This window comes from Aspergillus fijiensis (assembly GCF_003184825.1).
Source record: "Aspergillus fijiensis CBS 313.89 unplaced genomic scaffold BO72scaffold_131, whole genome shotgun sequence".
NCBI lineage: Eukaryota > Fungi > Ascomycota > Eurotiomycetes > Eurotiales > Aspergillaceae > Aspergillus > Aspergillus fijiensis.
This window is the reverse complement of record NW_024469107.1, coordinates 1-23700: the sequence shown is the minus strand read 5'-3', so window position 1 is coordinate 23700 and position 23700 is coordinate 1. Positions and strand designations below refer to the sequence as shown.

Below are 23700 nucleotides of genomic sequence, written 5' to 3'. Positions count from 1 at the left end.
GAGGAGGGGAGGGGAGGAGGAACGTCAAATCAGGGGGGGGGGGGGGGGGGTAAGGAGGTCTCTAGTAAGTTAGGTAGGGCAGTCAATGGACGAAGGTGGAAGTAAGCGACTGTAATTATAAATCAGCGAGTAAGATGTCAAGAGAGTCGCATTAGTATAAAACTCTTTGCCGCCGGATGATGGGGACAGAAAAGCAAGTTAATCCATGCAGGAACCAATGACACAGTTATTGTCGACAGCTGTCGAGTAAGCCGCCGTAGGTTGGAGTTAAAGAAACAGAAGGGCTACTGAGCAAGGTAGGTAATAAATGTGTGAGGAAACCCTGGGGAAGGACTGGCAACGGGAGGAGGGGAATTAACCAAGAGGGGGGGGAGAGGATGAATTGGCAGGAGGGAACTTAAGGTCAGTGGTGAGGGGGGAAGGGTCACAAAGGGGGTTGAGTAAGATCAAAGGACTTGCACATTCATTAATGACTTGAAGTTCACTGACAATGTTTGATGTAGTTGTAGCAAAGAAGCCTTCAGTTATCCTTACAGTAGTACTACTCTGTACTAGGTATGCCATAGTATGTACTGTATAAGTACATGTACAATACTGAGTACGTATGAGTACTATCTTCCGAAGCGAAAGACTGCGGCTGCCAGCTGGCTAATGGGGAGAGCTCGGACAGGGCTGGCGCGCGATCGGCCATGGGCGGCGCGAAGGAGCTGCGGTGGCAACCACTAACTTATTTCTCTGTATATAGTACCGATTCGGGAGTGGGCAAGTTGACTGTAGTTAACTACTACTAAGTTAGTCCTTTATCAGGATGTACTACTCGCGTACTGCACCTAGGTAGGTTACGTACAAGTAATAACTCGGCTTTTCTGCTCAAGCACGGTCAAGATTCATTGGTCTTTTACAAGTCCCCAGTGCAGTAGGGAGGAGTCTAGTCACTTCCTAACTGGCTTCTGAACCTAACGCCTCCCGCGCGAGGGAAGCGCGGTAAGAGATTGCGTACCCGCTCCGTACCTAGGTAGAGGCCGACCGACCGCCTGTGCGCTCCAGTAGGCAGGTAGTTTTGGCCGCTATGGCAGTAGCTACTAGACTAGTACGGGGCCCGGGCTAGGTAGTACCTTAGTCGCTTTCAAGTTACCTTGCAACTTGTAAGCCTATCCGCTGCTGGTGGCTCCTTCGCTCACAATGTTGGCCACCTTTTCTCCCCCCGCCGTTGGTGCAGGCAGACTATGAACGCGGTTGATGGGTGGTGCTGCTGCTGGCTGGTTCTGGTCCTGGTTCTATTTACAAACCAATCCACACCGGTAATAAACACTTGAGCACAGTCACTCACACCTTCGCTTGCCGAGGAGATGATAAAGGTGAGCACAGTCTCTGTGGTATGAGGAAGTCATATAATTGCATTAGTTGACTTAATCTATTGTATTCAATCTGGCATCTACCCTGAAACCAACCTACTATGCTCTTAAGCTTCTCTACGATAAGTCACTTCACCTGAAAAGGACACATGGTAAAGCTTATTCATTGCAATGTTATTGTTCAGTATATCCTTCAAATATGCCAAAGGACAATTGTTTATAAGACATAGAAGACTTCAAAGGCCGTGTGAAGTACCGCGGGTGATAGGGACTGTTAGAAAATTCTGCTAGGTTTAGAGTTCACTATCATACGCAGGCTGAATTCTTGACTTCAGATGATGAAGGCGTTTTAAGCGTCGTAGTTTGGGGTAGAGCCGCCAAGCCCACCACCTGGCAGCGTGCCGCAGGGACATGGCAGCACGAAGATTGCTCCGGCGGCAGTATTCCTGCAAGCGGTGAAGCAGTGTGTGGTTAGCTACTTAGCTAATCCAAGAAGTGAGCCGCCAACACCACGAGGAACGCGCTGTTTCTCACCGCCAGACATCTGCTGATTTTAGTCTACCCTCAGACATCATATCCTTATCCCAAAGCCAGAACCCTCAGTTTAAGCTACTACTGCCTCGCGGTTCATTTACCCCACTTTTCCAGCCCCCCCGTGAATGGTGCATCTTCAAACTGTAGATTGCTCCAAGCTCTCCTTACCTCCGTCGAACCCCTCCAAGGAAGCCTCTTACCCCGCCAAAGCATTTTGCCCACCTGCTCTATCTCCAGCACTTCTCTAATCCACAGTCTTCTCGGGATATTCGAACTCACTCTGTTTCGTTCCTCCTCGAAGGCTGAGTGAGGTTTATCCCAAACAGCAACGTCAAACTTTCGAGCGGGATGTCTGTTTCCATACAGGAGTTGGACAACACTGTCCGGGCCTTCTATGAGGGCAAGGGCGATTTGGTGAGTTATCATCCGCCACTCCTCGAACTCGAGAGACCCCAGATTCACTAATCTGCGCCAATTCTACTACGCACAGCAAAAACAAGCCGAGCAGACCTTGACTGATGTAAGTGAACAACTTCCACGGGCATATCTCAGGAGCGTTTTGCTGATTCGTGCTTGATTCTCAGTTTAAACAAAATGAAGACGCCTGGATGCTCGCAGCGAATATCCTCCAAGAATCCTCATATCCACAAACTAAATGTACGATACTAAATAATGTGTACCTCGAAACTTGTGGGATACTGACTCTGCTTAGATCTTGCTCTTCAAGTCCTCGATGATGTGATCATGACACGATGGAAGGTTCTGCCCAGAGAGCAGTGCCTAGGTAAAGACCGTGCCATGAAGATGCATAGGGAACTATCTGACTTTTACCAGGCATCCGAAATTTTATCGTCCAGTTCATCCTTGATAACTCCGAAACAGAGGAAAAGCTGAGAAGCCAACGCGTCTTCTTGAACAAGCTTAACCTGGTGCTAGTTTCGATCTTGAAGCAAGAATGGCCGCACAACTGGCCAACATTCATAAACGATATCATTTCATCGTGCCACTCGAGCCTATCAGTTTGCGAAAACAACATGACCATCCTCCGCTTGTTGTCTGAGGAGGTTTTCGATTTTTCTCAGGACCAAATGACTTCTGTGAAAGCGAGGAACCTGAAGACCTCTATGACCCACGAATTCTCCTCCATCTTCCAGTTGTGTTCCCAAGTGTTGGATAACGCGAACCAGACGACTTTGATTAAAGCTACACTGGAGACCCTCCTTCGGTTTTTGAACTGGATTCCGCTCGGATACATTTTCGAAACGTCCATAATTAATACCCTCTTGACCCGCTTTCTGGGCAATGCAGAGTACCGCAATGTAACTCTTAAATGTCTTACAGAGATCGGTGGGCTGCAGATCGGCAACCCTTATAATTACGATGATCAGTTGGTCCGTATGTTCACTGAGACCTTAACGATTGTCTCCACAATCATACCTCTCTCGATGGATTTGAAGTCAACATATTCCAAGAGCAATTCGCGAGATCAGGAGTTCGTTCTCAATCTGGCTCTTTTCCTCTGCAGCTTCTTTAGTGCTCATCTCAATGTAAGTTCCCACTACATCCGTCGGTTTCTTCCCCAGGCACTGATATTCTTGCCATGTTAAGCTTGTTGAGACCCTTCCAAATCGTGACTACCTCACCCACGCTCATTTCTACCTGATCCGTATCAGTCAAATCGATGACAGAGAGGTGTTCAAAATCTGCTTGGAATATTGGACAAAATTGGTGCAAGAGCTTTATGAGGAGATGCAACAGCTTCCAATCACCGACATTAATCCACTGGTGAGCATGGGTGTAAGCGGGCTGTCAAACGGAGGCGCGCCGCATCCCAGCACCTTAGCCAATTACACCCTTCGCAAACACAAATACGAGGAGGTTCTTTCTAGCCTACGTACCGTCATGATTGAGAAGATCGTTCGGCCCGAAGAAGTTCTCATTGTCGAGAACGACGAGGGCGAGATCGTTCGCGAATTTGTCAAGGAGAGCGATACTATCCAGCTCTACAAGACAATTCGCGAATGCCTGGTTTATCTCACTCATCTGGACGTTGTCGACACAGAAAACATCATGATCGAGAAGCTGGCTAAGCAGGTTGACGGGTCCGAGTGGTCTTGGAACAATTGTAATACTCTCTGCTGGGCAATTGGGTCAATCTCCGGGGCGATGAACGAAGAGACGGAGAAGAGATTCTTGGTCAATGTCATCAAGGATTTACTTGGCCTGACCGAGATGAAGCGCGGAAAGGACAACAAAGCCGTCGTCGCTAGTAACATCATGTATATTGTGGGACAGTACCCCAGATTCCTGAAGGCGCACTGGAAGTTTTTGAAGACGGTGGTTAACAAGCTGTTCGAATTCATGCATGAAACACACGAAGGCAAGTTTGTCTACTCCCAGCATGGAGCGTTCCTTCTAACAGCGTGCAGGTGTTCAGGATATGGCTTGCGACACTTTCATCAAGATTGCCAACAAATGTCGACGACACTTCGTTGCGCTCCAGCCAGGCGAGAACGAACCTTTTATCGAGGAGATAGTCCGCAATATGAGAAAAATTACCTGCGACCTCTCACCACAGCAGGTTCATACTTTCTACGAGGCTTGCGGTTATATGATCTCCGCCCAGGGCCAGAAAAGCTTACAGGACCGATTGATTGAGAATCTCATGTCGTTGCCCAATATTGCTTGGGATTCCATCATTGGACAAGCCACTCAAAATCCTAAAATCTTGGAGGATGGTGACACAATCAAGATCGTTGGCAATATCATGAAAACAAATGTGGCTGCGTGCTCTTCGATCGGAACATACTTCTATTCCCAACTCGGACGGATTTATCATGATATGTTAAACATGTACCGGGCGTCCAGTCAACTCATCAACAATGCCGTTGCGCAAGATGGTAATAACCCACACCATTTATCTATTCTTTCATCTTTTCCGTCTTTATTGCCCACTGGCAATTTTGCCCTGTTTATCTTTGTGGTGAATCCCTCTGACGTACTTTTTAGGTGAAATTGCCACCAAGACGCCCAAAGTCAGAGGGCTCAGAACAATCAAGAAAGAGATCTTGAAGCTCATAGACACTTACGTGCAAAAAGCCGATGACTTAGAGATGGTGAACGCTAGCATGGTACCACCATTGCTTGAGGCTGTTCTTGTGGATTACAATCATAATGTTCCAGATGCTCGTGAGGCTGAAGTTCTGAGTGTCATGACCACAATCATTCACAAGCTACACGTATGTCCTCAATTGTTCACTACTACAGATGCTTGTGTATACTAGGAGCTAACAATACCGACAGAACCTCATGGAGGATAAGGTTCCTATGATTATGGAGAGTGTCTTCGAATGCACTTTGGAAATGATCAACAAGGATTACCATGAATACCCAGACCATCGTGTGCAGTTCTTCAAACTGCTACAAGCAATCAATTTATATTGCTTTCCAGCCCTACTCAAGCTGCAGCCTGCGCAGTTCAAGATTGTGATCGATTCCTGCATGTGGGCAAGTAAGCATGTCAATCGCGAAGTCGAAAACACCGGCCTTACAATGTGCCTTGAACTCATAAACAACATGGCGGAAACGGATGTTCAGACGTCGAATGCATTCTTCCAACGGTTCTTCATTCAGATCCTTGGGGATGTGTTCTTTGTACTCAGTGATAGTAACCACAAGGCCGGTACGCATACTTCATTACGCCCATCTCGAAACCATACTCATCCTCTCTGCCTTAGGTTTCAAGTCTCAAGCTATGCTCTTGTCGCGTATGTTCTACTTCATAGAGTCCGGCAAAGTGCAGCAGCCTATCTACTCTCCTGGCCAAATGCCCATGGGAACAACCAACAAAGATTTCTTGCAGAGGTATTTGGCGGAAACTCTACACAGTGCATTCAAAAACCTTCAAGAGTATGTACTCCTCGATTGCCTTTGTCTCCGAATCTTTGTACTGACTACTGGGTCAGAATCCCGGCCAAACAATTCGTCGCTGGATTATTTACCTACAACGATGATTTCAACAAGTTCAAGACACATCTGCGGGACTTCTTGATTTCTCTGAAAGAAAATCCAGGTGACAACGCCGAACTATATGCAGATGAAAGGGAACAGGAAGCACGAGACGCCAAGGCCGCCGAACGGGACCGTGCATTGAAAGTTGGAGGGCTGTTGAAGCCGTCTGAAATGGACCAGGACGAAGAGATTTGACTAGAGAGAGAACTGCGCGCCGAGGTCTCTCTGTTCTTGGAGGCTGAAAAAGACTCCGAAGCATGCAGTGACATGTTTGATGGCTGGTCGTATTATGGTTTCTGATTTCGACCAGAGCCCAAGGCTTATCGTACCCAATCAAGACTAATTCGCTTGTGGGCAAAGTCATCTTACCACGAATTTCTACTTCCTCTTCTTCATGCTCTACGGCGAATGAATTCTGATCCATCTCATCTCGAGGCTCCCCTGATGTGATTGACGTCAGCAATTTATTGATTCTTGTACACATTTGTTCCGTTCAAGCGGGAGCCCAGACGAATATCATTTCTTGTTAGTGGCTTGAAAGAGGAAAGTTTTTTTAAAAAGTGTATATCCATTCCTATAGAGGTGGCTTGTCTTCATTGATATTATCGAGATAGTACTATGATGTGTCTAGAGAGAGACTGCGACAAGAGTTGAAAGTTTTGTCGTCTCCCCCAACGGCCTGGCCTGAGGCTTGTATGGCAAAGGAGGATGCATCCGAGCTATATCTAGTATATTAGTATTAGTTGCAATCGATTCGACATGGGTAAGTGAGGCATGACTGGACATCGGATCAAAGAAGCAGGCAGCGCAAGCTAATTGGCAGCCCGTGTATCATAGTACGTAAAATTACCTACTTTTGTGAATTCTTTAATATATTTTTTAGTTGATTTGAGACATTGGAGGTTTATTTCCATATGTATTAATATGAGATTACTACTCCATATATAGGATAACTCCAAATGGCACATCAGTAGTACATTCTTTATATGCAATAGTACGTTGACTATCACATCAGAAATAGGATATAATCTATGTATTTTACCTTGCTCCAAAGTGACTCTGACATCGGACTGCTTCTAGAGCCCTCAAGGAGTATTATTCAACTAGAGGAAAAGAACGCAATTGAAATGCTTTGAACAATAGGTTCAAGGTTGTCAAGGTACTAAATACAATTTGATATACAAGACAAGTCTGTCCAATCCATCGCGTTGCCTGTCTGCTGTGTACTGAGTGTGTTGACTAACTTAGCGTCACTAAGTTAATTAGTCCAGTTAGTCATAGTTGAGGGTAGTGCTTACTCATCGGTGGGGATTAACTAACTGACCACGTAGGTAGTTCATTTGCACCCAGGGCGGCGAGAGCGGGCTCTTCCCGAGGACGGAAGGATTGTGTTAGATTGATAAATGATTGTAGCCCGCTGTGCTTAACTAGTGTTGCAGGATATCTCAACTGTGATGACACTTACCCATCACCTATACCTATTACCGAGAGTTCCCGACTTGCCAGGATGCCTCAAGTTCATCAAACAGCTCCAACGTCAACCAGTGGCTCCAGAACCGAGTCACTAGCGGAGTCCAATGAGGGCCCTTCAACAACCCGTATATCAGCAACTCTGAGACTACGTGCAGAAAGTGCAGAAGACCGTTCCATATCCAATGAGCACGTTGAAATTCGGAATCCAGCTCGGCATATACAGTGGAGAGATGACGTTATCGACAACGAAGGAATGGGAAAGAAAAGCTCCAAAGGTGAGAAAGCACCCGTCCACTCTGAAGCCAAGCCAATGCCTTCCACAACACATCGCTCATCTGTCTCAAGTCTGCTGCATATACCATAAAGCTCGACCTGTCGGTGAAAGTAGCTCAGAATCAGAATCGTCTGATTCCAGTGAGTCCGATTCCGATTCCGATCACGGCGCTGATGATCAGACTCACCGTAACGGCGGGCGGCGGTCTCGTCACCACATGAGCTGTGACCACAACAGCCCTGGACATACATCATCAGAACGGACTTCCGATACCGGAAAGATAAGACGAAGAAAATTTAGCCCCAATGCCTACGAGAAGATGCCTAAGACAAAAAGGGGTCGCTGAGCATGCTTGAAGCAAAGAATAGATTTCCGTGAAGAACTTGAAGCTCACCGTAATCAAACCCACACGCATGTGTTCGGAATGTTGCATCAAGCTTTATTCAAGCATAGTAACCCAGCCAATCCAGGTACAGCCGTGAAGATCGAATTCACATCCATAAACCAATTGATCTATACGAGCCAGCGTGGCCTAGCTTCGAAAGTGGCGCGTTGCGATCCATGCGAAAGAGAGCCCCACTCATCCCTTATGACGTTGCTCATCTCAACACATACGCCATACTCTCATACGTTTTGTTTGAAGCCTCAAGACCTAGACTCATGATGGCGCGCAATGTCTCCCATTCCATAGCTTCTCAGGCAGTTATGACCTGACATGAACCCAGTCTAACTATTGATATTATGTACATAGCATTGCTTGGTTGGTAGGGCTGCGAAACTTCTACAGCATCATACTCCTTCTCGCGGCGGCACGCAAGGATCGGCCAGCTTGCTTTGTCTCTGTTGAGACGGATGTAGTCGAAGAAATCTGAAATATTTCTGCTGAAGCGCGCCTGTCGTGATCCGGTTGCTCAAGTCTCTCGTTGACTTTGATAGGCAATACTTTGAAAAGACTCGGTGTGATATCTCGGGAATCCTGGACCGCCTCGTCTGGTTTGAGTGTGTCTTGTTCGGAGGCTTTTAGGCTCGATGAGCGCCGTTTCGATTGTCTAGCAGTAGCTGGCTGTGGCTTGTGTGCACGCGATATTGTCTTTGCGTGACAGGTGGCCTCTGTTAATCGCGTGCTGAGACCTTCGTCTGAACTATTCTTGATTGAGAGTGCAGCAGTATATTGGCCTTCCGGCTCATGTTCTTGATTCCCGAGATCGGTCAACGGATAATCAGGACACTCACAACTCCCCTCGGCTGTCTCGCGAGTCGTTGCATGGTCGTATCTGCTTGCGAGAGAGACCTTGCGCTTCCTTTGTGACACCATCTTCATACTCTTTGAGGGAGATGCCATAGCTGGATTTAAGACAGGTGACGGTGAATCAGTCCCTGTAGTACCCAAAACTTGCGACTTGACGGTGTCCGACTTGCGCCGCCGATACGCATCCCCATCTTCTCCCGTGCTCATAAGGATGTCAATTGTGCTAGAGGTTCTCCGTGTTCGATCTCCCACTGCCGCGACTAACTCGTTCGTCGGCCGGCGCATCTTATCGCGCAGATTAGGCTCTGCATAACTCACAATAGCCCTCTGGCGCCTTGTCGGTCGAGATGACCCAGTGGCACCACCTACTACTGCATCCCTCATATCCGCTCCCGACTTTGGCTGCTCAAGTCGATCAATTTGGGTCAGGGACCCCAGACTCACTGCCTCGTGTGCCATACCGACATTCCTGGCTTCTGCTTTGGAGGTATGGTGCGTCAGTGCTCGGCCGAGCGTTTCACCCTTGTTCTGCGTGTAAGATGTGGCCTCTACAAGGCCTGGCCCATTCCCCTTATCACCAATTGCTGCTATGACAGCATCTTCACGCGGGAAGTGTGCATCATCGAGCATGGAATCGAAAGCTTTTCTCGGCGAGGGAATGCTGACATTGGTGCTTTCTATACTTCGAATTAGATGTCGACCCGCACTATAAGGATTAAACATTGGCCTTACTTTGTTTCAGTATCCTCCGTCTTGCTTGCTTGACATTTTTATTGCTTTCCTCAAGTGGATGATTGTCTTCCTTAAATGGTGATCTGCCTGATGTTGGGTCAATTGGATCGACTGCCCCGAGGGGTGAACGAGTTTGCCGATATTCAAAATCGTCGTCCTCATTCAGCGGACTCTCGAATCGATCTTCAATATCTGCCGAGAACTTTCGTTTTGCACCCAGGCTCGGCCCAGATATCGGGTTCTTTCGCACAGGAGCTGCCTCGTAAGCCGCAGGATTATTCTCTGGAATCGTCGCATCAAGTTCGCGTTCCTCTTTTACATGATCCTTTGTGAGTGGAAGGAGCACATCGGCATGGTTTGGATTCATACAACTCTCGAGCGACCTGTTGATTGTGGACTCCTCGTTTGGAGGAATGGAAAAATCTGTATCCATGGTGGCCAGCGCCCGAGTTGCCGGAGACTGGTGATCAATAGCATCACTGTCGAGCACACCTTGTATTTCGTCCGGTCTGTGAGCTGTAAGCATATATACTTTGTAGAGACAACTGCATTGTATGCTTACTCCAGCGTCTTTCTTGGGAAATACTTGTCTTCGAGTATCACAGGAAGCTTTCCTTCCTCCTCACAAGCGAAATTCTGCTCCATTTCGGCGGTCTTGCGCTCCCAGTTAAGGGCTGACTGTGATGGCTGCGTCGGGCTCCTGATTTGCGCGGTATTCTGCTTTTTTCTGTAGTCGCGCGGTAGCTCACCCAGCTCAGTTACCAGATTGGTCAATTCCGTCAATTTAACATCCAGTCTGGACTTGATGTCATAGACCCCGTCCTGGAGTATCTTAACAGCCTGGTATCTTTCTAGCTCCTGATTAAGTGTTATCGCTTGCTCTCGTAGAGAAACATTTTCGGCGAGTAAATGAGAAACCTCCGACTCGAGGCTACGGATGCGGAGGGACTGTATGGAATTGACACGGGCGATTTCACGGTTCTGCCGCACGAACCGCCTCTTCACTAGTTATCTGTCAAGAGACTTGTCTTTGAGGGAGTTGCAATGTTGGAATCTGCTGTGTGGAACTTACAGCCTTCGATGGACTCCGTCGTTGTTGTTGTCGTTGATTCATTCAATCGAGCCATGCTTGTGTCCTAAACGCAGACAGCGGCAGTTGAATATCCTTCTCAAAGCTGTCGCCAAGTTTATTAGCCCTTCACGCGGGTGGATGGAGAGATTTCCGCGATGGGGCCCTTGTCGCCTACAGTAGAATGAGTTGGGCAAGATCCCTCGGAGGATGGTAACAGATAAACACGATGCGGTTTAGCATGTTGACAATTGTCCTATTTGGTACTAGTGGTGGCGGCCCCGTCCCGCCCCTCAGATGGCACTTGGCCATCCATGTCCAGTCGACGGCACTGTTCTGGATCATTGCGTACTTATTTGCCTGACACCGCACCTCTGTGACAACAACTCCACATCGCTTGAGACCATACACATGAATTGAGCTTATATTCTCACTTTACCAACTACAAGCTTTTCGCCCCCCTGTAGGGTAACCAGCGACAGCTCTCTTACTCCTGGATATCTGTTGCTTCAGCTGGCCGCGATGCCACCTTCGAGTACTTTCGCAGCAGCCTCCTTTCGTCCGCCGAATCACTCATCGGCCGTCGCTCAACAACAGTCATCGGCCTTGGCAGCGCGTATAGCTTCAAAGAAGGCCGAGCTAGAAAATCTGAGGCAACTGCGAGACATGAGCTGTGCACTGGCAGAACAGATGCAAGCCTTGGAAATCAAGATTGGAACTCTTAGAGATGGAACTGAAGGTATGTTCCCAGGCCAGTACATTCGTCTAGCTGCTGCTGAATCTCTCCGCTCTCTATTGTTAGCCGTCGCCTGTGTTCTTGCGAACTGGGACAATGTGCTGAGAGCGATTAGTATGGCCTCGGGTGAGCATTTTGCCTACTCTCCTCGTGTCTCAGTTGTGGTGGATGCATTTTGCTAATATTGCCAACCATAGTAAATCCTGTCAGCCTTGGCTTCGCAAGCAAGAGCGATCCGAACAACCCACAATTACCCGCAACCCTCGTAAGAGTACCAGCTGAGTCTCAAGATGCATCAGGGGACCGGTGATAAACGATCATTGGTAGACATGGCACAAGCCAGCTTTCCATGATTATCAGATCAAGTATGGGCTGCCGTATTCCGGTAGAGAAGGCTCATATGATGGATACGACGAAAGGTGTCTCCGTCGAGCATGGCACCTCCAGCTCAGGTGTTGCATTCTGTGACCTCGCGGTCGTTGGGTATTCTTGGGGCATGGAGCTATTGAAGCATGCGCTTTCCCACCTCGGGGCAGAGAGCTTAGGCAGTCCTAGCTGAGACTATTCTGAAATTTTTGCTCGGGGCCAAGCCCCGTATACTCTCGTCATGACGCATGGAAGAATGATGGCTTCGGGAGCCATGGGCTTTGTTCATGCTTGGTTCGGATCGTACCGTTCGCGGATTGACCTCCGAGATACTTGTCATGTTTTTTTGCCAATCGGGTACTCAAAAGGTTTGTGTGTCCGCAACAATAACAACGCAGTGGAAGCCAGAGCTTATGATTTTGTATTCTCGAGGTATCTGGTTTTCCGTCAACATTTGCCTGAAACCCTGACTAGATCTTGCCGAGAGGCTCTTCCTGCTCTGTCGCCTTCAGTGTTCTGGCCAGTGGCAATCTGAGCAAACAAGACTTTTCTAACTGTTCAACTTGTGAAATAACCGGTGTCTCGTATGGCCCGCAGGCGTGTCACATGTTAAATTGCTGCTGCACCTCTTCCCGCTCCTACTTCCGAACCTGGTGAGGTCCGGAGGTCGGCGTTCATACCTAGCCTAGGCGAAGTTCACAGTGTCGATGTATTTTGCTTACTACCACCCACTGGCCGCACGGGATCGAGTACGACCCCTTCTGTGCTGGGCTCAACTTGCCAGCTGCCAATATCATGTGCTGCCTTGTGCCCTACTTGCTGGATATGTATCTGATCGTTGTGGGTCAGCGGCAAATGTTGACAGTGGGATATGCGAATCCTTCGAGCTGGGTGATGGGGTATTCCACAGTGGTAAATTCCTTCGGTGCTTCTGGACTGGAGAAGCAGACCCAATTCATGCTCATTCCCGAGATGGAAGATCACCGGCATGGAAAAAGAATCATGAATAAGCGCAATATATATGACCAACCAGGGAATGGGTATATATCAAAGGGGCTGTGGTTTAGTGGTATAATATTCCCTTAGCATGGGAGAGGTCCGGGGTTCGATTCCCCGCAGCTCCAACTTTTTATTACCTCATCCAAAGGGATACTCCTATTTATAGTGTATCCGGGCCACGGATGATTCTTTCTCCAATACACCCGTCCAGCGACCTCACTAAGCATGAGAGTAACATAACCGTAGTATATAGAAGTCCAGGCATCAGGAAAAATAGTCGTCCAGTAATTCGCGAACCATGCCACCGCTATGAACACAGAGTCCATAGTCATTACGGAAGGATTCAAAGGGGGTACTGTACAGCAAGCAGGCTTTTTCATCGGCCGAATTAGACACTGCGTTGCACAGCAGCCCAAGCCCTCCTCCAACGCTGGGCGGAGCCATGGAAGGGATGATTGATAGTGACACCGGTGGTCTTTCCCATACGGCCGGCCTGGTAATGGAAATACATGTATCTTTGTCAAAACACTTCTTATATTAGGAGTCATTGGAGTCCTTCTGGGCTGAAGGTATTGTTATTGATTAGGATTCTACATCAGTGGGTCTTGTTTTTTTATCTTTCTATTGGAGTTTACATGGTCGATATTAATGCCAGATTCCCTCAGTATTTATTTTGAATATAATAGCTAATGGTTATTTAGGCCGGGCTACACAAACATGTAACATGGGTGTATGCTACCTAGACATCTTCGGTACTGATAAACCAAAATAATCAGATTTGCTATAGAGGTGTATGTACAGTGGTAAAAATTTCATAGGCGTCTCTAGAACTTGGTAGTTAACTAGTTGCGCTGAGCAAATCGAAAAAAGTGGAGCTGCGGGGAATCGAACCCCGGACCTCTCCCATGCTAAGGGAATATTATACCACTAAACCACAGCCCCTTCTATAATCAATCCTTTTTTATTTGACACTATCTCACAAAAGGTACTCAAAATGAGATACACCCCCCCCTTTCGCGGTACAAACAGGGGCTTTGACTTCCGCGAACAGCGTGGGCTTGGAGAGAAACGACAAATCTAAGAAGTAGCCTCTCCATTATCAACGCGCTTCCTCTACAGGCTTCATAGCCAACAGGCGGTCGAGGCAAGTGAGAAACCCGAGGCTCAAATCAATAGCATACCATGCTTTTCATCATACCTGGGCTCGATTTGCCTAGGACTGCACATGAATGCCTAAATATGCACACACGGGATAATGCAAGGTTCATTTGAATGGGCAAGACAGCTGTCTTTTATTGGGCGCATGCTATAGAGCATTAGATGGCAATTAGAAATCCATGCTGGGTAATGTTTTTTTCTGAGAAGACCCGAGTCGATCAAATGCCGGCAACCAGGCATGGTCTCGATCAACGAGCCAACGATGCTGCAAGTGCTGCCCTGTTTTTCGGCACAAATCTAACCCTGTACCTTTTGGGTATCGCCACAAGGCTAGTGGGGTCCGAGTTGCCTCTCACAGGATGCCAGTCGACATCATCAACCGGCTCGATTCTGAAGCTATTCAAGGTGCGCATGAAAACCAGATATAGCTCCCGATTCGCAAGGAGAGAGCCCGCACACATACGGTAGCCCATACCATATGTGAAAATTGGGGCATCTGGTTGCTCCAACCACCGCTCGGGTCGAAAGTTCTCGGGGTCTTTCCAGACTTCGGGGTCTAATTGAAGTTCCATGAAATTAGCCTCTGCCACAATGCAAACTTAGTTATGCGCAGCCACTGACCCATGTTGCAAGCCCAGGAGTTCAAGAAGAAGACGGTGCCCTTTGGAATGACTGTTTTCTTATAAGTTATGTCCCGGATGGATGTTCGAGGAAGTGCAAGCCGGAGGACGGTGAAGTATCTGCATGCAAAAATGATAGTCAGGAGTGTGTATGTCGAGGCCAAGGATGTCCTGTAAATTACCTTAGGCATTCCCTCACAAGAGCAGCGACATAAGCGCATTTCTGATCGTCTCTCGAATCACAAAGCGGCATGTCCTGATCATACAGTTCCCGAATGGCTTTCGCGGCCTTGTCCTGGATATCCGGTCGTTGCGAAAGGAGGCAAAGACTCCATGCCACCAACGTGGTTATAGTATCGAGACCCCCTGATAGCATTGTTAAGCTGATTGAGATGAGCTCATCTGCATCGAGCTTTGCTTCCTTATCAAGGATGACATTCGCCTGTATACAAGAATTGTGTATACCTTTCCTCATTCGCTCTTCCAGGTCCCGGTTCAATGCGTTGAGATACCTGTCTCGGCGATCTCTCATTCCCTTAGCCTTTCTAGAGTTCCCACTGAAAGGATTCAGCCGCAGAAGAGGGATGTAGTCCTGTAAGTTACCCGTCGTGCTCCTTAACTTGCTGATTTCCTCCTCAACATGAGTGATTTCATCGAACAAGTCTTCCTCCTGGGATGCCACGCGCACTCCCCAGTTAAGGGTCAAGGATAGGCTCAGACTCAATCGTTGAATCATTGCCATGGGATCTACTGGTGTGTTCCCACTGTTTCCGTAACGGTTGAGCTCTTCGATGAAGGCTTTGGATTCCACGTCCAAGTGAGAGACGTAGGATTCCACAGAAGGACGATTTAGCGCCGAGGCTGCACCTTTGCGGCGTCTTTTCAATGACTCGCTATAAGGAGAAGTGCCGATAGTTGTGCCTGCTGTATCCGAGACGATCTATACTAACATGTTAAGCCTGTCCAGTGCAGGAGAGCTAACGAAAACCAGAGAGGGCTGGAGAAGGGGAAGCAGACGGACCCACCTTGTGAAAGGTATAGAACTCTGGTCTTGAGCTCAAGGCCTGTGCATTTTGTCCGAAAATGGTTTTCGCAGCCGCGGCTGAGTTTACCACAACCACGGGAATGTTTCCCAGCTGAATCTGATAGACCGGTCCATATGTTCTAGACCAGATGCGATATTGCTCTGAGGCGTTCTTCCGGATCTGAGCGAGGTTTCCGATAAGTGGTAAGCCACGGGGACCCTTGAGTCCAGGCACTCTTGCAGACGCTCGAGTGAGCTCGTTCAGGATGATAGGGATCGTGAGGATCAACACTGTCAGCGCCCGCAAAGGCGACTGGATAATGCTGTCCAGAATTGATAATAGGGCTGCTGCAATAGCCATGACGATCAAATAGTGATGTAATCAATCCTCACTGTCGGAATGGTAGAAGGGATGATGATTCGACTCAGCTGATGGATTTCGGATCTATTATAACATAGCTGCGCATTGATGGTATTCCACGTGATACTTCCTGCAGTCCCGTCCTTTTCTTCTGGCGAGGAATGTTTCCGTTGTACAGGCTTGCCTACAAAGAAACCAAGGCCAAATCCCTGTGCCAGAGGCTATGGAAGATTTACCCCAGACCGAGAAAAGCCGGGGTAGATCAGCCTAGGGAACTAACAATCGGGTGGCCCAGATTCCGCACTCGGAAAATTTCCGCCCATCCCCAGTGCACATCACTTCGATTTTGCGGGGTTGGGACTTTCTTGCAGTATCGGCAGCTGTCAGTCTGCCACAGACTTTGGCCAAGGCAGACGAGTGACACATAGCACGCGTAGTGAATGGAGGTAACGAGATGGGGAGGTGTAGTCTGCCCGGCTGATCGGCATACGATTCCGAATGAATGAGTGTTAATCCATGATATTATGAGTAGAACGACTCCCGATGTCCATAACATGTGCATGATGAGCCAGCATAATTGCATTCTTCAGATGGGAAAGCACCCCCTCCCCTAATCGATCATTGTCACAGATACATGTCCACCTGACTGAGAATGCGAATACACATCTAGGCTGGCCGTAGCCGGACCTCAAGATTCGGAACCTTGCCGCGCGAGTTACAGAAGGTCATTAATAGATTGGTAACAAGAATTCAGCCCGCACAGTAACCATAAAATTCTGGACTACCGAGGACTTTGCTCTTAGCGAAGCTTGTACCCCTGGTTGAATACTTATACGTAGAATATTCCTACGTACATCATCTCTGTGATAGGAAGGCTGCCGATTGGAGGATTTCCACATATCGGTTGGACCCGGTCGCCAGGTACAAAGCCGAATGCCTTACGGCCCAAGCCTCAGAGTCCTGTTTGCGTTGCTTGCGGTGTCTTAATAATCTGAACGTGAAGATTTCGTCCTTCACGTTCGGCAGGTAGCGAGCTTATTGTTTACTGAAATCGGCTGTGCAGGAGGTCTAGGTGGGTAGGTAGGGCTGAAATACCTCCAAGTAACATTCCCGAGGTGACTTACCGAGTGGGTAGCAGGGGGTTCTCCGAAAAAGGTGAGTTGTTCTTAATGGTTGGCCGAACTTCATCTTCAAAAGACAGAGCAGCATTCAAGCAAGATTTGTGGAGGAGAGACTGACGTCAAAAGTTAAACACCAGCGACCCAGGAACCGACCGTTCACTTGAGAGTGGGGTATTACGCCATTCCGTTCTGTCTACCCTGGAGGCCCCAACAATACGGAGTACTGTACCTTTACCCACCTTCCAGGGTCTGGGTTGGACAAGTGGAGCACAGAGACATCATCAACCAGAGTAGCATCAGACTAAACGCACCAAGAGTTTTTGAATCTTCCGACTGAGATTTGGGGTGCTCGGTTTTTCTTTTCTTTCTTTTTTCTTTTTTCTTTTCTTCCTTTTTTGTTCTTTCTTTTGTTCTTTCTTTTGTTCTTTTTTTTTGTTCTTTTTTTGGTAGCTAGGACCAGAAAGCGGACGGCAGGGACACCGTAGCAATGGATAGATAGCGTATGACAAGCATGGTGGCGATCTGCTGCATGATAATTAGTAGCCATAACGATGATGGTCGGAGTACTATACTCAGGAAGTATGCACACAGTAGTACGGAGTACTCCGTATATATGTGAGTAGTTAGTCGGGAAAATCATACACCTTATAGTCCTGCCCGATGGGAAGAGCCTCGCTATAAATAAATCCCTATCGATAGGGGGCTTAGCAGTTAGACTACCTACTCATCAGACATACATACCTAGTACTAAACTCATTACTCCGTACGCATACATGTAAATTTATTGAGAGACTAGACTAATTAATCAATGATTCTCCATAGTCGTCTTCGGCAATGCTTTGGACCGGGCTGGGCCCCTCCCGGAGAAGGGAGTCCTTCAGACTAATGTCTAAGGTATCTATCTATCTATTGAGGGAAGCTTGGACGAGGGAAGGGGAAAGGGGGGGGTGGGGGGAGGAAGAACGGATTGGGGAAAAGATTGGAGATGTTCCGAACTAGCGGGAAATCTTTGCTGGTCACATGCGGGCACGGTGTCCAGCTTCGATAGCCAAATCATCGCCCAGACTCATCCACTGCCGGAGCTGCCGAGGTATTGATTGGTGGGACAATACTGATTGACGCCGCGACGCCGTCATCGTGACCCGCCCCCATTCTCCCTCCAATTCCCTTCCCGGATTCTGTCTGTCGCAAAAGAGGCAGAGCTCATGACGCACTGCTGCTACCAACCTACCTACTAACCTACTCCAGCTATTACTGCTTTCTGGTCGGAGAAAAAAAAAGGATTAGGTGGACAGACCGGAAGGTTAGCCGGCTATTGAGAGCTGATCATTCACACTGACACGGGTACACTTTCAAGTACAGAGTACCGTAGTGCGCCCTATCCTTCATTCCTCCCTCTCCAACATAATTGCTATAGTACTAAAGTGGACCAGTGGCCCGGCATTCGCATTGTTCTCAAACATTTTTCTGTATCATTCTCTTCCTCCTCTTCATCCTGTCTCTCCTCTTCCTTTTCTCCTCCTCTTCCCATCCCTCTCGTCTTCCTTTCCCTCCCAAACCAAACCCCTCCTTCTCCCCTTCCTCTCCTCCCAGATTCTCCCGTACCCTCCACATACACAATTGACTCGCAACTTTCCGCCTCTTGAACCTCTTCCACGAATCTTGCCCTCGAATTCTAGGTAAGTTATCATCAATTCAATGGCTTGGTTGGAATTACCAGCATGCTCCGTTTTCTCTCTCTCTCTCTCTCTCTTTCTCTCTTGAGTCTGACCGGCAAAGAGCCATTGGATAATATAGCATCTCTCTATATATATCTTATATTTACCAACAGCCATCCGCCCATTCTCCTCCCAATCAGCCGTTTAAATCCAGCACTGTCCTCAATAATAGAGCGTCAACGAGGACCTCTATAAAATTCCAAGTGCCTAGTGTCTCATTTCACATACCATGGCCTCCCGTCATTCGCGTAAATTCCTGCGACCGCTGCTCTATACGTCACTCGCCACGGCTGCGGGTGCTGGAGTGCTCTACATTTCTTACCGCCCTCGCAATATCCCTGGTTCCGAGGCCCCTGCTGTCCCGCCCCCGGGTTATCACGAAGGCCGCCTGGTGCCGCCTAGTTTTCCCCGCATCAAATCTAGATTGGAGCAGATTGAGGATCTCAAGCGTTCTGCAAAGGGAGATGCATCAGAGGAATATGATCTGCTCGTCATTGGCGGTGGCGCCACTGGCTCAGGAATCGCTCTTGATGCTGCGACTCGAGGATTGAAGGTCGCCATCGTCGAACGCGATGATTTCAGCTCTGGAACCAGCAGCAAGAGTACAAAACTTGTACATGGTGGTGTGCGATACCTGGAAAAGGCAGTATGGGAATTGGATTATAACCAGTCAGTCGACCCAAACTACTTCCCTGCTTCCGATGAGAGATCTGACAGGTCCTTATTTTAGGTACGCGCTCGTGAGGGAAGCCTTGCGGGAGCGGAAGTACTTCCTGAACACTGCCCCTCATCTTTCCAGCTGGCTTCCGATCATGGTTCCGGTGCAGAAGTGGTGGCAAGCACCCTATTTCTGGGCAGGCACTAAATTTTACGACTTTCTGGCTGGCTCAGAAGGTATTGAGAGCTCCTACTTCCTGACCAAGAGTAAAGCCATCGATGCTTTTCCGATGCTTAGAAAGGATAACCTGATTGGCGCTATGGTCTACTACGGTATGTATCCTCCGTCACGAGGCTAGCAGACGCTCCGCATCTCAGTATAAGGTCTAATGATTTACGTGGGTAGATGGTGCTCACAATGACTCGAGAATGAACGTTTCCCTTGCAATGACAGCTGCATTGTACGGCGCCACTGTCGTCAATCACATGCAGGTTACCGGCTTGACCAAAGACTCATCTGGCAAGTTAACCGGGGCCCGCCTCAAGGACGTAATCCAGGGCAGAAATGGCCAGGAGGAGGAAGAAATCACCATCAAAGCGAAGGGTATCATCAATGCGACCGGGCCCTTTACTGACTCAATCAGAAAGATGGACGAGCCTGATGTGAAGGAAATTGTGGCACCGAGCTCGGGTGTCCATGTCATTCTACCCGGTTACTATAGTCCGTCAGACATGGGGCTGATTGATCCGTCGACATCCGACGGCCGAGTTATCTTCTTCCTGCCTTGGCAGGGAAACACAATTGCTGGCACCACAGATCAACCCACTGAAATCACTACCCAGCCAGAGCCCTCCGAGAAAGACATCAACTGGATCCTCACGGAAGTTCGTCGGTACTTGGCCCCTGACATTAACGTTGAGCGAAGTGATGTGCTCGCCGCCTGGTCCGGCATCCGTCCTTTAGTACGCGATCCTAAGGTCAAGAGTTCCGAGGCTTTGGTTCGTAACCACCTCATCTCAGTCTCCCCATCTGGGTTGTTGACTTGCGCCGGTGGCAAATGGACCACCTATCGGCAAATGGCCGAAGAGGCAGTTGATGAGGCCGTCAACGTCTTTGGCCTGAAGCCCCGAGAAGTATCCAACGCTCCCGATATTAGCGGTGTTGGTGGAAGCGGGCTAGTCGCTGACGGCGCTGTTCTTGATGGCTCTTGTCAGACCCATCAGGTCCGTTTGATTGGTGCCCATGGCTATTCAAAGACCCTTTTCATTAACCTCATCCAACATTATGGGCTCGAGACGGATGTGGCGCAGCATTTAACACAATCATACGGTGATCGAGCTTGGCAGGTTGCGGCTTTGTCTTCGCCGACTAATGCTCGTTTCCCCGTTCGAGGCCAGCGCATCTCGACCCTCTATCCTTTTATCGATGGCGAGGTTCGTTATGCTGTTCGCCACGAGTACGCGCAAACTGCTGTTGATGTTCTCGCACGCCGAACCCGCCTAGCATTCCTCAATGCCGAAGCAGCGCTTGAAGCCCTTCCTAGTGTCATTGATCTGATGGGAGAAGAGTTGAACTGGGACAGTGGCCGGAAGGACGTGGAGTGGAAGGAGAGTGTCCGCTTCTTGTCCTCGATGGGCCTCCCCAAGACCTTCCTCAGTTTGAGTAGAGCGGACGTTGAAGCCGGCAAGGTCAAACAGGTCGATATTGCGCAACGAGCAGCGTTTGCTAGGACAGGTAAGTGACCGAAAACACTGATAATGGCGAGACTGGGGCTAATGTGTTCTTTCTGTGCAGATCCACCAGCGGATGTGCTTGCCAACGACACCCGTTCATCTGACTCCAACAAACTGATCCAACCTGATTCCCCGGCCAACAAATAGAGCAGTCACGCGCCATAGAGCTATTTTGTATAAATAATTGGAAGTGTATACTTGGCACGTCATGTCATCTGGAATCCGACAATGTCGTCTAGATTGTCCCTTCTGGAAAAATTTCAAGCCCTGGGTTTGTGTGTTGTTTAGACTTACCAGCATATGGAGGTGGGTTTTCCTTTATGGTGTAGATGGCATGTAGGTGTTGGACCTTCATCTAATGTGTAACGAATATTCATTCTCTCTGCTCATGGCGAGGATGCAACAATGTGCAATGCCCGCGACGAAATGGAAGGGAGCAAGAAGACAATCAACTTCAGGACAGATCAATCGTCGCCTGTACGTCGTGCACTGGCATCATGTCGCCTGCACCTACAGCCTAGTGACGTCTGCTTACCCTTTGCCGATGAGCTTGTCCACTGCTTGAAGGGTGGAAAATCGGGCTGGCTTGCAGAAATGGTCTTTGAGGGCACAACGTGCTCTCTGGAAAGCCAATTGAATGCCGCAGGCCTGGCCTCTGTTGCTGTTACCTTTTTCATGTTAACCGTAAGCCGTCGAAGCAGGGAGGGGCCTTGTGTGGTACCGAATTTATTCTTCCCCGCCTTCCGATGCGAAGATGTGGGCGGAGGAATGCATTCGTACCATGTTTATGGATTGTAGCCTCCATAATGACACCATGGGCACATACTGCAGTAATTTTGGTCTCGCTTGAGATGAAACATAAGGGACATCCGTGCATCACTCGTATGTATTCCGCGATTTGTGCATATAGCTTTCCCATACGGACCAGTGATCTGGAGAATGATACGATCGAGCCTAAAGTATAACAGACTTCTCAGATAATCAGTCCTCCGTGTCCCCTGCCTGTGACCAAGAATATATTGAAATATGCAGAGCATAACTCTGGTTTATATGACACCAAGTATGTAGCGTAATAAAGTACAGCAAGAGCGGTACCAGCCATAATTAGAAAATACATCGATTGTCCTGAGATAATCGGGAAAGGGAAAGGGGAAGAAGAGAACATGATTATTATGTCAAAACAGGCGCATAAAAATGTATAAATCGATGTCATGTTTCAAGGTGTGCGCAGCACACTATAAAGAAAAAAGGGAACCCCACAACCCGCGGGGCCGCGCGACAAGGGAGAAGTAAGACCCGAAGATTTCTAATTGATGATCGAGAACACGGAGCGATGGATTTCGAGCGCCCGGAGGTGAGAAAGAGCATATCCGAGCACCCGAAACAAGTCTCCGCGACCAAGGTCATACATGCAGGTAGAGAAGGAGGCGCTCGGTTTGGGTGCAAGGCAGACCAGCTATACCCGAGAACCGGCTTGCCCGCACTCATGTTGGTTGGAGACTCCGCTCAATAAATGTGAGTGAATGTCGGGTAACGCGAACTCGGCGTCCGCCGGGGTGGCTTCGAGAAGTCACCATCCGTCCCCTCGCTTCGTTTTCATGTTCGCTCGAGGGTCAAGGGACAATAACACCGGATAGAGGGCTCTCCCGTAGGCCATTTGGCTGGTTTCCCATCGAGTTCTTTTTCTTCAAATTTCCTTCACTGACCACTGGAGTCTCATTGCCGGAGGGCCGTGGGTGAAGTAACAACCCTCGAAGTCCTATTCGGATGTTCGAGACCTGGGCTTGTTTGAGGTCCTCTTGTCCAAAAGCGTCCGATTCTGAATGTATCGATCATGCCACCCTTAATTGGGCGGGGAGAATCGATTGCGATGCATCCTCGGTAAGAATACGGTTGCAGCCGGTAAGAGACCAAAGTCAAAAGAGAACACAATGCGCAACACATTTATGTCTTGCTCTCTGCCGCGTTTGGGTCGCCCTTATAATGATCCCAGAACCGTGCGACGGTCCGTTGTGCGACGTTGTTGCCCTTGTACCGATATATGAAGTAGTTGAATAGGGCAAACTCGTCGCGATCGAGTACATAATCCTTCTGCGTGTTTATCTTGTCCCATAAGCTTGCAATGGCTGCCTCCAGGGTATCATTCGTTGCCTTATCGGTATGACCGTCCCGGCCACGCTCCAGGGCCTGCCGCACCTCAGAAGACGACGCTGAAACCGCCATTGGCAACTGAGGAGAGAAATGCTCCTATTTCAAGACAGTTGTTCGGCTCGAAAACACTGGGAGAAGGGAGAATAAAGATAGCGAAAGTGGATGTGAGTGGTGCAGGCTCGGAGCATGAGCGGCGCGCAAATTGAATTTGGAGGGAGACAGGGAATAGAAATAAGTTCTTGGGCCCTTGAACGACAGAGAAGGAAAATTTTTTTCTGGACGGACACGACTGTCTTTGGCAAGCTCCGACCCTCTCAATTTAACAAAGCAGGTGGAGCAGGGGGGGTGTGGGAGGGAG

At 48.7% G+C, this 23700-nt stretch overlaps 9 protein-coding genes and 2 non-coding genes across 11 annotated transcripts; 5 read left to right on the top strand and 6 right to left on the bottom strand.

Moving 5' to 3' along the window:
- Positions 1-2237: 2237 nt before the first annotated feature.
- On the top strand, positions 2238-6095 carry BO72DRAFT_473696 (exportin CRM1; the record flags this gene model as incomplete). The annotated part of the gene is made up of 11 exons (XM_040947217.1): positions 2238-2303; positions 2380-2409; positions 2474-2546; positions 2602-2673; positions 2724-3436; positions 3498-4269; positions 4319-4789; positions 4899-5128; positions 5193-5571; positions 5627-5798; positions 5855-6095. The coding sequence occupies 11 exons, from the start codon at positions 2238-2240 to the stop codon at positions 6093-6095; spliced, it is 3219 nt and encodes a 1072-aa protein (XP_040794868.1).
- Positions 6096-7255: 1160 nt separating this feature from the next.
- BO72DRAFT_48930 (PPP1R11/YPI1 family protein) lies at positions 7256-8211 on the top strand. Its single transcript, XM_040948081.1, has 2 exons — positions 7256-7648; positions 7719-8211. The coding sequence occupies exons 1-2, from the start codon at positions 7408-7410 to the stop codon at positions 7991-7993; spliced, it is 516 nt and encodes a 171-aa protein (XP_040794867.1). The 5' UTR covers positions 7256-7407; the 3' UTR covers positions 7994-8211.
- On the bottom strand, positions 8165-10755 carry BO72DRAFT_505900 (shugoshin family protein; the record flags this gene model as incomplete). Its single annotated transcript, XM_040949206.1, has 4 exons — positions 8165-9573; positions 9629-10137; positions 10191-10632; positions 10701-10755. 4 exons carry the CDS (start codon positions 10753-10755, stop codon positions 8429-8431), a joined length of 2151 nt encoding a protein of 716 aa, XP_040794866.1. The 3' UTR covers positions 8165-8428.
- A 464-nt stretch (positions 10756-11219) lies between these two features.
- Positions 11220-11743, top strand: BO72DRAFT_502461 (DASH complex subunit DAD2; the record flags this gene model as incomplete). The annotated part of the gene is made up of 3 exons (XM_040949068.1): positions 11220-11436; positions 11500-11559; positions 11631-11743. 3 exons carry the CDS (start codon positions 11220-11222, stop codon positions 11741-11743), a joined length of 390 nt encoding a protein of 129 aa, XP_040794865.1.
- A 1102-nt stretch (positions 11744-12845) lies between these two features.
- BO72DRAFT_48895 (uncharacterized protein) lies at positions 12846-13289 on the bottom strand. Its single transcript, XM_040948063.1, has one exon. It carries the CDS (start codon positions 13176-13178, stop codon positions 12882-12884), a length of 297 nt encoding a protein of 98 aa, XP_040794864.1. The 5' UTR covers positions 13179-13289; the 3' UTR covers positions 12846-12881.
- Positions 12852-12923, top strand: BO72DRAFT_t317. The gene has a single exon. It is a non-coding gene; the product is annotated as a tRNA-Ala (tRNA).
- Positions 13290-13668: 379 nt separating the features above from the next.
- BO72DRAFT_t316 lies at positions 13669-13740 on the bottom strand. Its single transcript has one exon. It is a non-coding gene; the product is annotated as a tRNA-Ala (tRNA).
- Positions 13741-14057: 317 nt separating this feature from the next.
- On the bottom strand, positions 14058-16311 carry BO72DRAFT_418344 (putative cytochrome P450 phenylacetate hydroxylase). Its single transcript, XM_040942630.1, has 4 exons — positions 15602-16311; positions 14759-15516; positions 14578-14696; positions 14058-14512 (listed from the first exon to the last, which is right to left on the bottom strand). Exons 1-4 carry the CDS (start codon positions 15959-15961, stop codon positions 14205-14207), a joined length of 1545 nt encoding a protein of 514 aa, XP_040794863.1. The 5' UTR covers positions 15962-16311; the 3' UTR covers positions 14058-14204.
- A 2607-nt stretch (positions 16312-18918) lies between these two features.
- BO72DRAFT_48780 (glycerol-3-phosphate dehydrogenase GUT2) lies at positions 18919-21398 on the top strand. The gene is made up of 3 exons (XM_040947998.1): positions 18919-19469; positions 19531-19790; positions 19864-21398. The coding sequence occupies exons 1-3, from the start codon at positions 19030-19032 to the stop codon at positions 21198-21200; spliced, it is 2037 nt and encodes a 678-aa protein (XP_040794862.1). The 5' UTR covers positions 18919-19029; the 3' UTR covers positions 21201-21398.
- Positions 21399-23135: 1737 nt separating this feature from the next.
- BO72DRAFT_502458 (uncharacterized protein) lies at positions 23136-23414 on the bottom strand (the record flags this gene model as incomplete). Its single annotated transcript, XM_040949067.1, has 2 exons — positions 23136-23378; positions 23409-23414. The coding sequence occupies 2 exons, from the start codon at positions 23412-23414 to the stop codon at positions 23136-23138; spliced, it is 249 nt and encodes an 82-aa protein (XP_040794861.1).
- On the bottom strand, positions 23136-23700 carry BO72DRAFT_533166 (uncharacterized protein; the record flags this gene model as incomplete). The annotated part of the gene is made up of 2 exons (XM_040950487.1): positions 23136-23378; positions 23409-23700. A coding segment is annotated over one exon (262 nt), but the record flags the coding sequence as incomplete, so codon positions are not given.

Coding starts and splice junctions, on each gene's coding strand:
- BO72DRAFT_48895 (XM_040948063.1), bottom strand. CDS start 13,178: ATGAAAAAGCCTGCTTGCTGTACAGTACCCCCTTTGAATCCTTCCGTA.
- BO72DRAFT_48780 (XM_040947998.1), top strand. CDS start 19,030: ATGGCCTCCCGTCATTCGCGTAAATTCCTGCGACCGCTGCTCTATACG. Junction 19,470..19,530: donor TGGGAATTGGATTATAACCA/GTCAGTCGACCC, acceptor TCCTTATTTTAG/GTACGCGCTCGTGAGGGAAG. Junction 19,791..19,863: donor TGGCGCTATGGTCTACTACG/GTATGTATCCTC, acceptor TTACGTGGGTAG/ATGGTGCTCACAATGACTCG.
- BO72DRAFT_418344 (XM_040942630.1), bottom strand. CDS start 15,961: ATGGCTATTGCAGCAGCCCTATTATCAATTCTGGACAGCATTATCCAG. Junction 15,517..15,601: donor AGTTCTATACCTTTCACAAG/GTGGGTCCGTCT, acceptor ATGTTAGTATAG/ATCGTCTCGGATACAGCAGG. Junction 14,513..14,577: donor CTCCTGGGCTTGCAACATGG/GTCAGTGGCTGC, acceptor AACTTCAATTAG/ACCCCGAAGTCTGGAAAGAC.
- BO72DRAFT_48930 (XM_040948081.1), top strand. CDS start 7,408: ATGCCTCAAGTTCATCAAACAGCTCCAACGTCAACCAGTGGCTCCAGA. Junction 7,649..7,718: donor GGGAAAGAAAAGCTCCAAAG/GTGAGAAAGCAC, acceptor ATCTGTCTCAAG/TCTGCTGCATATACCATAAA.